This window comes from Gasterosteus aculeatus, chromosome 13 (assembly GCF_964276395.1).
Source record: "Gasterosteus aculeatus chromosome 13, fGasAcu3.hap1.1, whole genome shotgun sequence".
Classification (NCBI taxonomy): Eukaryota; Metazoa; Chordata; class Actinopteri; order Perciformes; family Gasterosteidae; genus Gasterosteus; species Gasterosteus aculeatus.
The window spans coordinates 11344822-11359769 of NC_135701.1; the positions used below are offsets into that span (position 1 = coordinate 11344822).

The 14948-nt window shown below is 49.7% G+C and overlaps 1 protein-coding gene across 1 annotated transcript in view; it reads right to left on the reverse strand.

Moving 5' to 3' along the window:
- setbp1 (SET binding protein 1) overlaps positions 1 to 14948 on the reverse strand; it is a 30838-nt gene that overhangs the window by 6383 nt on the left and 9507 nt on the right. The window contains exons 3-6 of the mRNA XM_040196630.2: positions 5488 to 5879; positions 3137 to 5056; positions 2805 to 3012; positions 1669 to 2704 (exon numbers count right to left, since the gene is read on the reverse strand). Coding sequence (XP_040052564.2) covers positions 1669 to 2704; positions 2805 to 3012; positions 3137 to 5056; positions 5488 to 5879 — 3556 coding nt within the window. The remainder of the gene's footprint in view (positions 1 to 1668; positions 2705 to 2804; positions 3013 to 3136; positions 5057 to 5487; positions 5880 to 14948) is intronic.

The following is a 14948-nucleotide window of genomic DNA, read 5'->3' on the forward strand; positions in this document are numbered from 1 at the left end:
CTCGAACAAGTCATGTGACAATTCCTTTCACAGATTGAGTTAGAAGATGCCACTTTTCAGCTGCAAGTGAGACCAACAGAATGCCGGAGAAACGCACGCACGCACAGACAAACACACACTAAATCAGTCAATCTGACTGTGTGTGAATATCAGTGTGGGTCCATGTGTGCATGTGTACATATATGCACGCGCGCCTGTGTTTTAATTGGGCTAAAGCTGTGAAGTGAGGCAGTAAGTCATGCTAGAGGAGGGCCAGTTAGAAGGGGGGAAAGAGAGGGTGATGGGGGAACGAGGGGGAGGGGAGACGAGGGAAAAAGCAGAAAGGGAAAGGGACGGGAAAGAGATATAAGGGGGAGGGGAGCGAGAGGAATGGGGGTGAGGGGGGAAGTCTGACTGTCGGGATTGGGGGAGAGAGGCGACGGGGGAAAGCAAGAGCAAGAACTGCAGAAGCAGCAATAGCGGGAAAGAGAAGGACATGGAAGGTAGAAGAGGAATAACAACACTGGAGGGATGGTGGGGGTCGGGGGGGGTACTGTGTATATGAGTCATCCGTCCTGGATTCCCTGGGGTGGGGGGTGTATTCTAACCGAGCCCCTGGCTTCTCCTCCCCACCACTGGACTAGGCCCCAGTCATTAAACCCCTGGCTGCCAGCCAGCTCTTTTAAAACAGGCAAGGGCCTTTTACGGCGTGTCTGTAGAAAATAAATCACACTGTGTGAATAATATATCTCCGGCAAACGCATTGGCAGGAGGGTCGGGGGGAGGGAGGGTGGGAGGGGAGGGAGGGAGAGATTGGTGAATTATAGTCGTCTCCATCCATGCATTACGTTCTCTCTATCCCCAACCAGATGTGCTCAAAGACAGCAGAATACAAAATGTACCAAAATTACCCCAGTCTGGGAGAGAGAATCTCAGTACCCTGCCTTTGTCTGCGTTAAGTCCTGATAATGCTGCACATCGCATATTTATAAATGGGAATCACCTTGACGAGTACTCTTCTATCTACTATTTAAATAGGGAATATCCTCTTAACTCTGACTAAATATGTGATTAAGTCTGAATGCCAGCAAATAACAAGCCGCTTATCGCTAGGGAACAGAATAATATGGTGAGCAGCAATTATTTTTACAACATGCTCCTGATTTTGCCATATTAAAAGCTCTGCAACGTTTGGCAGGATAAGATTATATCTACCTGGCTCGCCAGGCAAGATGCCAACGCTTAAGCCTAGAGTGCAGCATATTTCGCTGTATGCATATCCAGGGAGCGTAAAGTACGTAGAGGTACTTTTCATTTTGAGGTAGCTATATTTTGAAGTATAGTCATAAGTCAACTGGTTGGATAAAGTAAAGCCGGATAAAAGCACTTATTGCAGTCGGATCGGTCATGAAGTCCATTGGTGTTTCGAGCTACTGTTGGGGTGAGCCAAACACGCCTTCCTGATGCTTTGTACTACAAGCGTTCCCCAGTTGAACCGTGTGTGTTTTTTTATTGTGAGGTAGCTACAGGAAGTATAGTTATAAGTTAACAACAAGCACTAATAGCAGTTCAAGCTAAACTCGAACCTCCAACATGTCCTCAGAGTGAGGAAGTCTCGCTTTGTCATCACGCCAAAATCCACACGGCCGTAACAAATGAACGGGTGAACCTAATGTAAGTGGTTCCTACCATCGTGGGAGGGGCTGCCGAAGTTGTTCATCCTTCCTGGCTCCTGCCGCGCCGTTTGGAACGACATTAAGCCCTGCTCTCCAAACACTGCGAGCCTCGTCTTCCTGCTCCGCCCGCCACACTCCTCCTCCCGTGACCCCAGGAAGAGGTCAGAAGCCGACTCCGGCCGCTGGGCTTGGCTACTGTAGCTGCTCATGAAGCTGTTCATTGGCTGACGGCTCTGACGGGAGTGGAACTGGCTGTCGGCGAGCTCCGACTCAAACAAGCTGGATCCCAGGCTGGAACCTCTACCGCTGCCGCTCTGCTTCTCCAGGTGCTTTGAGGGGCCCTGACCGGCCGCGTCCCTCCTGTCGCTCGGCACCCCGAGGCGTGAACCGGTCTTCGCTCCGCTGAAGAGTCCTCCCAACTCTTGCCGATCGCGCAGTGAAAAGAGGGGTTCGTCCTTGTGCTTGTGTTTGTGCTTGTGCTTCCTCTTATGGAGGCGAACCCCAGCGAGACCACCTGCACTGACGCTGCCCAGTGCGCCCTCTCCCCTCACAGAGGGCCCCTGCAGCGGGCCGCTGGTGCTGCGAAGCTTGGCCCCTGCTTGGAGCTGTGAGTGTCCACTGGAGTGGAAAGCCTTCGGAGGGGGGACAGCGGGCCTCATGAAGGGAGAAGGAGGCGCAGGTCCCATCGAGTGGTGGGGCAGGTAGAATGGGGGAGCGGGGGGAAAGTAGCCCAGACTCAGAGGGGGCGCGTAAGGCATCGGATACGGCGCTGCATAGTAATTTCCCCCGGCCAGTGGATAACCATATCCTTGAACGAAAGGCAGTTTGGATGTGATTGGCTCGCTGGCTTTGGCCGGGCGGCCGCGTCTCCTCTTGGCCTTCAGATCGGCGCTCCTGCGGAGGTACGAGCTGGAGTCACAGGAATACGAGTCGTAGGTAAGAGGGTAGTAATGATGGAAGTTGAGGCGGAAAATGGAGGGATATGGCTGCTGGGGGAGGCAGGTGTATCGCCTGTGAGACACTCGTAACTGCTGGAGCTTCAAGACAACCTGCAGGGAGATTTAGAAAAACATTTAGAAAAATACATCACACATCCATAAAATATGGTGCTTAGTCGAACATTAGGCATGATAATGTTTTGTTTCTAACCTCCTCCAGTTCAGAGAGAAAGTGAAGATGATCCCGGCTCTGCAGGCACTTCCTCTTCCGTCGATGATGTTTTTGCTTCTTTTCTTGTTGTGACAGGAAGTTGTCAACAGCAGTTACTTGCCGTTCACAGCGCGCTCTGCCGCCTCGGTTGGAGGCCTCCAGGGCCGCCGCCTCCGCAGCCTCAAACCCACACAGATCAAATGAGTACCTGTATGAACACATCAAATAACATAGGAAATGTAAAATCATGCCAAAACCACTACATTAATAAATCAAATCAAATATTTAATATACAAAAACCTCTAAATGAAGGTTCAAGATTGTGAAAGTACCTGCGTCGAGAGGCGGAGGCCTTCTCCGTTTGATCTGAGGTGCTGTTGTTGTCTGTCCCAATCCCACTGTCACTCGGAATGGTCTCCTCGCTGTGGGACTCGCTGATGGGGGACAGGGTCACCTCCTTCACCGATGCCCCCTCTGACAGGTGGGACGGAGAATTAGCCAGAAGTCGTGGAGGCGACAGTTTCCAACCGCCAGAGAGGAAGCTTCTGCCCGGCGGCTTGGAGGGCAGGGCTGAGATGGGCTGCAAACTGGGCATAGTGGCATCAGAGTGGCTGGTTCTCAAGGACGGACCGCTGGAGCTGGGAGACAACGTGGCCGAAGGCACCACGCTGCTCTCGTAGAGACTCGATGTGGAGACGGGCAGGGAGAGCGTGTCCCTAGTGGTTTTGGGAGGGTTGGAGCCTTGGGTTTCTGCTCTGGGTTTCCGCCCTCTCTTCTTTCCAATGTAGATGGTTCCTCTCTTGCTGACATTTATCTGTTTTCCCAGCCGAGCCTCTATAGTGGACGCCATGGCACTCATAGCCGAGGACACGGGGCCGGAAGACGACTTCAGGGCAAGGGAGCCGTTCTGACTGGACCCTGAAAGGATCTCATTCAGGATGCTTTGCATTTTACCGAGCTTCATCTTATTCACTGGCCTGGACGGGCCCCTGCCACGCTTTAGTTTCAGAATATTCGAATTGGCGCTGGTGGTCGTGGAGGCCATTTGCACTAATGTGTTTAGCGTGTGTGTCTTCCTCCGGCGGTTGAGCCCTGCAAAGGTTTCCTGGGCCAGTGGGCTTGGGGGTGAGGTGGACGTACCCTCGTGGATGGTCTCCACCGTTAGCAGCGGCTGTTTCTTGGGTCGTCCTCGTTTCCTCTTGATGGGCGCGTGGACGGTCAGGCTGTCAGTGTTGGTGTAGAGGGGGCTGGAGGGGGTGATGGGGAAGGCCGAAGGTGGGTCAGCTAAGGTCAAGGGGCTCCCCCGGTGGTCCCTCTGGGGTGATGCGAGGCAGGAGTGGCTCTTAGCTTTCAGATAGGACCATCTGTCCTTGGCCTTGGTTGTTCTGGAGCAGGCGGCGGAGCCGGTGCTGTGGCTGGGGCTCGGACTCAAGGCCGTCCTGGGTTTGGGGCTGAGACTGGCGGCGATGTTAGCCCTCGGGCTTGGACTGATGCTGCCCCGGGGGCTTAGGTTTGGGCTTGGGTGTCTGGGATTTGTGTTGAGAGTGGCTTTGGTGGTGTGATTATAAGCCAGCTCTCGGTGTTTCAGGGTGTCCGTGCTGAGCTTAGGACGACCCACGGGGTTCTTTTTCATTCTATTCGCACTCAAAGCGGTCTCTAGGTCAGACCCGCTCATAACTACTTCCCCTCTCTCTGCCCTGTCCACCCTCTCTCCCTTTTCTCTCCTATCGAGTTTATCCGTTCTCTCTGCTTTTTCCACCCGGTCTCTTATGACATCGGCGGGACCTGTGAGTTGACAGTCGTTTTTGTGGGTCTCCATCTTATGTGCTACTTTGGGCTCCGGGGCGCCCAGCTGGTGCTTCTGTGCGTCCTGCCGTTGCTGTAATTGCTCCTCTGCAGAAAACGACTCATCGAAAGAAGGCCTCCTCCGCCTCTTTCTTCCCTTCCCTTCGTCTGTCAGCATTGGCGTCCCTCTGTCTTCTTCATCTCCTCTCCTCCCAGGAACGGCTCGCTCTCGTTCCTCTTTTCTACTTTCCTCTCTGTCTTCGTGGAACCGCTCAGCTGTCTCATCTTGCCTGTACTTATGCCTCTCCTCGGAATTAGTCGGGCTCTCCAATCTATTCTCTGGCTGTCTTATCCAAGGTGTATCAGCACCGTGGGGATTACAGAGCATCCTCTGAGAGTCTTTCCTTCCGTACTTCCTCTTGATGTTCCCAAAGAGCTGCTCACTGACCTCTTGCAAGCCCCTTCCCCTGGAGAGATACGGAGAAAGAAGTGGAATGGAGGGAGAGATGATAAATGTTTTGTAATTTACAGACACTAGACAGTGTACCAGCATTTAATGGAGCGTTTACTATTTGTTGTGTGTGACCTCACGTATCCGGTATTACCTTTACTGTGCTATACAAATATATATCCTGCTGTTCGTATGTTACCAAAGTTGAATCAAACTGTCTGTTTTATCATGTTAAAGGAAGGTTTCACTTACTCCTCTAAATATTCAATATTATAACAAATGGGAAAAATAAAAAAGAATACTTCTCCTGAAAGTACATAATATTACCCCACAAAATATAACAATACAACATTGTTTCAACTCTCTTCCGTCAGTCTCTTCAGTGCAGTGTACAGAATGAATGTTTGGCTCACAATAACATCCACCTCACAAGAAAACAATTCATACTTGCTGAGCGACGTCAGGTTGAGAATACTGGCATCTGTAACCACTGGCAGGTCTGGAGTCAGGGATCTCTGGGGTGAGGGGCTTCGTGTAGCTGCTCGTGAGAAAGGTTGGTCTGGATCGACTGGAGTGCTCCTGTTGGCTGCCGCCAGTTCTCTGGCCGGCTCTGGATCTGCCGGATTTGCCGGGGACGCAGAAGGTGCCGGAGACGTGATCCAGTCGGGATTAATTTGGTGTTGATGTGCATGAGCGAACTGTTGAACGTGATGTGTTTGCTGTGTGTGCGTGGGAGTGAGGGAACTGCGGAGCTGGTGCTTGGGCAGAGTGTGATCTCCCAGTAGTTGCAGCAGGTCTCCCTCTCTTTGCTCCGGCATTCTGAACTGCCGCTCGTACGTCTGGGGACGACAGAGAAAAAGACAAACAAGGGCTTGGTTACTACCCACAAACTGCACTCACGAGGAGAACGAGGGGGGATCACAAAACTGTGAACGCTCCATTTCATGTCTTCGTAACATCTCCACCTAGATCCTACTTTTCTACCACACAGAATCCATGTTCTGCATCCGGTCTCTTATTGTCAGCATCTATCAAATCTGAAGCTTTTAATACATCTTGTGAGCATGAGCGGACAGTGTGCAACGAAACAAAAGGCTTGTTTACAGAGCAATTAAATTCCTGTGGCAAGGATGTACCATGCTGTGAGGGCTGAGGGGTTAAGGGGGGGGGGGGGGAGATTGCGGGTGCCTGACTGCACACAGTATTAAACACAGTAGCCTCGCTCAGCCGTGTCCCTGATTGTCCCGGACCTATAATGATTTATTATATATCATCTTTATTTGCGTATTATGTCTTAAAACTATGGAACAATTAATAAAAATGCCAACCATCGCTCTGTAACCCATGTATGTTCATGTACAATTGAAACTGTACAACTTTATTTACTGTATTACACAACATAGCCGGGCTTAATGTATCACTGCTACATAATAAGCGAGCTGCTGGGAGATAGAGCAGCGGATGGCTTTTGTGGTTTAGTCTGTTATTAACAGACTCAGTATGACGCAACGAGACACTGTTCTGCTGCGCTGCAGGGAGATGTAACCTAACCACAGGCCTACCTCTCAGCCTACACACACACACACACACACACACACACACACACTCACACAAGAATACCGTAGAGGTGCACATTTTTAATTTACGCTGTACGAAATCCTGGCCTCGCAAATGCCAATGTATGAACACAGTCAGGCATCCAATTTTGGTCGCTACGGATCGGCACCTCGCCACGTGATTGGCTCCCTTTCTTTGGAGATTCACACACACTTACACACACACGGTAATGGAACACATAATGTACGCAGTTCACATCACAGTGCACACATCTGCAGGAATAGATTGATCAACCACTATCCATTACTCTCTCTCTCTCTACTCTCCCTTCATTCGTTAGGCTGTTAACTCGTGTTTTACCTCCACACTGGCTGCAGGAGCTGTTTGTTGGCCACATGCAAGCTGCACAAACTCACAAGCACAAAATAGCACACACGTAAACCGCAAGCACACACTGTACACACACAAGCACACGAGCACTGAGCGGCGTAAATGATTAACAATGGCAGTGAATGCATGTTTATATGCACACTCTTATTTATCTCCTACATTTGTCCTAAGCTATTTTATTCCCAGGCTATCTTTTAACACACGCTGATATAAATACTTGGTGGTCATGTGATAATTGCTCAATTTTGGTTGTCTTTAGCCTGTTTTAAATTGCCCTTTCATCACTCTGTTGAAGGCAACGTCCTTACAAGTCTCCACACAGCTTCACCAAAGCCACGGAAAGAAAAAACATTCTGCTCGGCAAATTGATGGCGATATTTCTTTGTTGTGCACACAGAACGCTGCTCTGCTCCTGTCATGAGCGGAGTAAACAGGGACTGTGCTACTGGTGGCCTGCAGCAGGGGGCAGCGGTCAGGAGAATCAGTACTAGCCGTGGACTCTGACCCTGGAGCGGCCCACAAGCGCAATAGCTGTGAGCTTTCAACCTCTTCCACAACGTCCTTTCTTCCACCGGTCCCCTCTGATCAAATTAGGATGGGGAGAAAGGCCAGCAGAAGGCCGACCCACGGAGGCTCTCAGCGCTGCATTCAGGGGTTAAGGGTCGTAAACCACAGCGAGTTCAACAGCCATTTCCAGAATATCTTCCATCGGGCTTAGCGCTGTAACAACATGGTGCCAGTCACACAAAGGCTCCCGAACGCAGGCAGATATGGAGCTGCACATTCCTTCCCACCGGTGATGTAACCGCCAGATAAGGTCAGGGATAATATGTGACTTAGTGCTGCAATCGCCCAACTGAAAGGCACTTTGCAAATGAGTCAGCATACATTTATGGACAACTTTGTTTGTGTGCGCGCGTCAGAATGTAACGTTTGCACATAAAAAGTTCTCCTTTCTCTTCCCATTTGATGTTAGGGAGGCATGCGACGGTACTCCTGTCCTTTCCTCTCCTGAAGCCTCGTGTTTTCCAGTGTTGAATAAACTAAACTCTGAGTGGAACTTCTCCCTGTCTCACACACACACACACACACACACACACACACACACACACACACACACACACACACACACACACACACACACACACACACACACACACACACACAGACATAAACACAGAGCACCCTGGCTGCACCATAATACTGGGAAAGAACACTCTAAACAGGCACACCCAAATCTCACAACCCTGCACACATATACACCAACAAACATACACACAAACTCAGTGCACACCCACACAGACACACAAAAACACCCTGCCCTTCAAATAGTTTTTCGCAGCCTTTTATTTGGCCGCCCGCCCGGTGGTTAGAGTGTTTCATTTTTCCCTGTGTATGGAACTGGGCAGCTGTCCAGAGAGACACACAAAGAGAGAGAGAGAGGAGGGGGGGGGGGGGGGGGGGGGGGGCAGGGCAGAGAAATTGTGAGGGAGGGGGGTTACTGAAAGAATGAGAGGAGCAGAGAGGGAGGGAAGAAGAGGACCAGCAGAAAAACAAGAAGGTTCCTAGACCCATTAACAACTAGTTCCCTCCAAACCTTCTGATTGATGTGATCCTCTCTCTCTCTCTCTCTCTCTCTCTCTCTCTCTGCCTGTCACCAACACTCACACACACACACACACACACACACACACACACACACACACACACACACTCCCCTTGGCTTTGACACCATGCTGTCTCCCTCTGGCCCTGTGGCCTTGTGCGCTGCCCCCCTTATCACATCCCTCCTTCTCGTCTTCTTTTCTCTTTCCTGGAGCTGACCATTCTCCCCTGTGGGAACTACCCCCCCCTCCCCTCCCCTCCCCACCCCTCATACCCCCCTCCATTCACAGCGCTGCTTCTCTGTGATCTGTGTTTCTGACAGCTCTGGACACACACACACACACACACACACAGACACACACACAGCTCCTCTGCAAACAAACACCATGAATACTAACACGGCTTTGTGTCCACAGCACTTAAAACGGGGTAAAGGCGAGGATGGGGGGGTGTAGAGAAAAAGGAGGGAAAAGCGATGTAGGAGAAAAGAGGCACTGTGTTGATCTTGTGGCCACTCTTGCAGACCTCCCCCCTCTCCCTCCCTCCTCTCCCCCCTCTTCCATGTTTCCCGTTCTCTCGTTCTTCCCACCAGTTCTCCCGGGAATAAAGACTTCCATTCATGCGCCTGAGGAGACCCACAGCAGGGGAGAGAACAGGGGGGAGGAGAAGGGGGCAAAAGATGAGGGGGTGTCAAGGTGGGACAGTTTTGTGGATCACTGGGATCAGGCTCACTGCCTAAAGTCGTGCGACTGTCTGTGTCTGTGTCTGCATATTATTCAAGCTGCAGATCAAACTTCTTCCTGCAGTGCTTTCTTTTTTTCCTGCAGTGTTGAATCTGCAGCGCATTTGTCCTTTAACCAACTAAGGCAGAAGACAGATTTAATGCACAGCAGTGGGTCGCGAGCAGAATGTTTCCTCTTACGTCCGCGGCGGTAATCCTTCAGATTAGAGTGCTCCCAAAGATAGCAGCGAAAAAACCCGAGTGCCTCCTCGTCGCACTCTCTTCAGACACGCTCAGACGTAGATGACTCAATCCGAACAAAAGCCTGTGATTGGCTGAACAGAAGCATGTTATTACGGTGAAATTAGAGGTTTTCACTCGCTGAGTAATGACAGAAACATTTACATGCTACACAAAGTGTATGTCTAATCCCCGCTATTAGCATTAATGGTGTGCGGTGTGAATAGACACTTTAAAAGAGCTTTTTTCATAGTGATTATCACAGCGATTATGTACCAATTTTTCCTTTTGTGGATGTGGCTGAACCTCCGGTGTCTGCAGCACAAAGAAAATATACACGAGCAAAGAGACACAATCTTTCGGCCCGAAGAAGAACAAGTGTATCACAAGTCGCACTGTTGGATGAATAGATGATTGATCTAAATTACACAAACATACGTACATGTGCACAGCAGACAGTAAGTACGAAGCCAAAATAACGCGTCGTTCACAGTGCTCTGCGCACCATATGACCCAATTGTACCACTTCTATACAACAGGAAACAATTAACAGCCAATGAGCTGCTCTAAATCCTAAGGGATGGCTTCCTGTGTGGAATGATGGGTAATTCAAGACAGAAGCTGTGCTGAGATTAAACACTTCCTCTCTGGCAAACGGTGGACTGCAGCAGCGAAGCCTCGTTCCCCGACTAGTTAATCACATCTAACTGACTCTAACGAATCGCTGTCTAGTTACTCCCGTGATTTGTATACATAGATAACCAAATCACCTGCACGTTTCCGTACACATTAGTGATGTAAAAGCTCGAGAACTAGTGTCTCTGTTATCATGCTACGCCCTATTAGAGTGAAATACTTTTTTTATTAAACAATTGGATACAGGAAACAGTCCCATTGCAGTATGCTGCTGAAACTCAATCACCAGAGAGTGAATTACATTTATTTCTACGGATAGTGTGTCAACAACACAAACACTGGTTTCAGGCATTTATCCAGCAAATATATGGTTATGAGCTTTGCAAATGTGAGGATTTATAATTTTCTCTAAAATTGAATATATCTTTGGAGTGTTGCAGGCCGGAAAAAACCCACTGGAAGACGCGCCTATGGACTTTTTGGAAATTGTCCTAATTATCCATTAAGAATCACTCTTTTGAAAAATGTCTCTTGATTCTGCACTCCAGGTTTGAAGCTTGCAAAGTAACACTTTCATTGCTTTGTCTGTCGATGTCTTAAGTCCTCAGACGATCCCCAGCTTGCGAGGCCCAGAGAGTCAGAGAGCCACTTTACAACATCCTCAGTGGCAAAAGTGAGACACAATAGTCTTAACCAATCAGACTGCCTGCCTCCCCTCAGGCCCCCTTGTACCAACAATACGGCCTTTGTACTGAGGCTGCACTCCGCTCTGCGCTCACATGCACACGCAGAGACCACAGCGCGGCATCCCACGCTTCCTCAAACAGGGACAAGCAGTGCACCACATCGAGACCTGCATCAGCGGGTAATAAAAAAAGTGTGTTACCATTTTTGCTAATAACCTGGCTGTCTGTGTGTGTCTGTGTGTGTGTGTGTGTGTGTGTGTGTGTGTGTGTGTGTGTGTGTGTTTCCTTCCAGCCTTGGGCACATGACTGCAGCTGCCCCCTCGCTCCCTTGTCTAAACCGGCACCCCTCCTTGTTGTAGGTGAGAGGTCACACGAAGTGGCATTCCTCTCTGAGAACGAGCCAGCGAGCACTACGCCGAGCAGGCGGGGCAGAGAGAGAGAGAGGGAGAGAGAGAGAGGGAGAGAGAGAGAGAGAGAGAGGCCGAGCAGGGCAAAAAACGCAGCACAGCAGGGCAGGTAGAAGATGAGGAGCACAGGGCATTGGGGAGTGTTTATGTGCGCGCGGATGTGAGCATATGTGTGCGAGTGTGTTGAAATGGACCACTAGACAGAAGACCCTTGTGGCTCGTCCCTGCTTCATAAACACAGCTGTTTGTTTAGTCTGAGCCGGCCCGAGGGACTGACACATCGACAGAAGGACAGACAGACACATTTATATCATTTATTCATGTCCGCATACTGAAGAGAAATCGAGCATGAATAAAAAGCAAAACTGCGGAATGATTATTTTACAATGCCTAGTATTAAGACAAATGGGCAGAATGTCACACGCAAATGTCTCCAAAAGCTTCCACTTAGCTTTTAATTGTGTGTATGATGACACCTTTTTAAGATCATGTGTTATTTTATCAGATAGCGGTTATTGCGCATGGTGATCCCACACTTTAAAACAATTAGATTAATTGATTTATCAAAAATATTAACGTGGTAAAAGCATAGTATATATTTTACGCTATTTAAGTTGGTATAATGGACCTCAGAGCCTGAAAAAAGAAAAAAGATTTTTGTAAGAGGAGCAATGGACACCACTTCTCTACCGTCATCTCTCTTGCTTTCAAACACACACACACCCCTTCTAACAGGCGCGACCCAGACAGCTGATGGGGCCATCAGATTTCACTGACAAACACACTTCCGCTTCAAGTGAGACACAGTGAAAGTCAATACACTGCGCCTGCTTCTCCTTCCCTTTGACTCCGATCATCTTCTCACCGGTCCTCCCTGCAGAGAACATTGCCCTCTATCCCTGCCGGACTTCCCCCTCAAAACCCCAGAATGCACTTCTCCTCATACACACACACACACACTCATACGCGCAGTCACACACGCGCACAACGACTAACCACAGGAACACGGGCACGCTGGAGCCACACTCACAAAGCGGCCACCAGGGACACATGATGCCGTGACGCAACGTCATCCGTGACAACAGAGGACTTCAAACATGGCCGCCCTCCAGATAATCCCACAGTAATGTGAATCACAGGAAAGCGCCGTCCAAAAACCAAACTCAGGCCTGCATACGTTTTTTATAGAGTCTACACTTACATTGGTGTCAAACCCATGGCTACTTCCTATATTATTGTTGCCATTAAAGTTGGCGAGTGGCGAGTTCTCTTGAACACAAAAGTTAGTTTTTGTGTTCTGTGTACAGGACCCAGGAGGTCTAAATATTCAATGCCAGCGTTAAACGCCTGGATGTTCACTGGAAGCTACTCCCTGACTGAGCCGATGGCCTTTCTTTGAGGGAAAGTAGCCGCTTCAGATCGTCAATAAATTGTAACTTGAGGAAGACTGGCTATTATATTCTGCCTTCATCTGCCCAAAGAGAACCAGCGACCCACCGGGACTGCGCACGATAGTGAATGAATAGAGATCGACCTTTGGGACGGATTGAGAAGATGGTATGTGTGTGTCTGATTGAGGAATTAGCTACAGTTCCGACCAAATGGTGAGCACAAACACACACTCGTGGACACCAAATCCAGCCCCGAGGGGAAGAAAGCAAAGGCCAGACTCCAGTTGTCTCAACCCTGACCCGCTCGCACAAACAAACAATACCGCACACACGCACACGCACACTCACGCTTGTGGAGCCCGGCTATCACCTCAACTTCTGAATGTCCGGCAGGGTCAAAGTTCATCTCTTCTTCTGCCACCGCCCAGGGCTTCTTTGTGTGACTTTGTGTGTGTGTGTGTGTGTGTGTGTGTGTGTGTGTGTGTCTGGGTGTGTGCGTGTGCTCAGTAGGAGTGACCTTGCAGAGTCGTTCATTGGTGATACACTGCAGCAGCAGCAGCAGCAGCAGCGGCGGCGGCACGACTGCAGAGCTGATTAGGGAGAAATATTGCTTAGTGTCTCAATGTGTGTGTTGGTTTGGTGGGAGAAAGACGCAGGAACCGATTGTGTTTCGTCTGGACTTTCTTCAGGTTTGAGAGATACTCAAGAGCAGATCAGAGGTTAAATCCGAGGAGGTGTGTGTGTGTGTGTGTGTGTGTGTGTGTGGGTGTGTGGGTATCGATGTGTGTACAGGGTGTGTATGGGGGTCAGACACAGATGGACAGCTGGTGTTTCAGTGGTGCTAAATCACTCACCCCTCCCCAACGTGCAAGCACACACACACACACACACACACACACACACACACACACACACACACACACACACACACAGAAATATACGCAGGTCCCATCCCCCATTGACTACAGAGAAACGCCCCTTCAAGCATTCCCAGCACATACTCTCAAAGACTACACACTGAGGACACATGCACCCAAAATAAAGCCTGTTTTATTTTCAATGCAATGAGAGAGACCAAAATAACTCCAATCTGACAGTGTGGTCAAACGATATTAAGGGTGATCATCTCATGTTCACACACATTCAAAAGTCAGTCAAAGATTGGTCGAGCATAACGCTTCACATACACAAAAGCAGACACATGCACGCTCCTATTTTATGAGCTCATCAAGTCCTCCAGGTCACCAACCGCCATCTCAGCCAGGAAATAAAAAGCGGTGACATCAAAAAGCTAACCATTTACACACGCGGGTGTCCGTACAGCACTGGCAACAGTGGCGGCATTCATTTCCTCGTGAATGCACTTGACTAACACATAATAATCCCAAACACTGCTGGGAGACCACCAAGCAGCACACACACACACACACACACACACACACACACACACACAGACAGACAGCCAGGGGGACCACCAAGCAGAGAGGCTGTCAAGACAAGATAAGTGTGTGTCTAGTGTCAGGGTTTTGCCTACACCCTCCACTACACACATGTCCACACACACACACAACAACAACACACAGCCTGGCCTGCACTCCTGGAAAAGCTCTGGCTTATCTCTCCCCACAGATAGTGAAATGGATTAAGAGACACATTTGGCACGTCCAGAGAACTGGACAGATAACCAGGAAAACACTCTCTCTAACTGCAATCACTGCTCAACGTGATTTGTGTGTGTGTCTGTCTCTGCGCGTGTGTGAGTGAGTGTGTGTCTGAGAGAGAGAGGATGCATTTTAGCTCGCCCATGCGCCCCCACGTGTAGGCATTGGATCAATATCCGTGTCTATGTGTGAGCGCGTGGGCATGTGGGTCCGGAGGAGTGATGCAGTGGTTGACCCGGGACCCGATCCGTTAGAACACACACATTCATCTTCCAAACACACACAGCGTGCCCAGACAAAGAGCCGGGTGTGAGGGGACGTTCGGCATGTGTGTGATGTCAGCTGGAGACAGAGAAAGGGAGCCCATCATATCCCTTTTATGTGTGTGTGTGTGTGTGTGTGTGTGTGTGTGTGTGTGTGTGTGTGTGTGTGTGTGTGTGTGTGTGTGTGTGTGTGTACTGGTCTGTCCCCTGACACAAGGCGTCTGCTCATCGACCTCCCTGGTTATAGACGCCTGCTATGAAGATGATAGGCGGGTAGATTACCTTTAGAACGGGGAAATGATATCCTCGCTTGCGTATAGTCTGTCCCCGAAAATCCTTCTCGTGTTCACT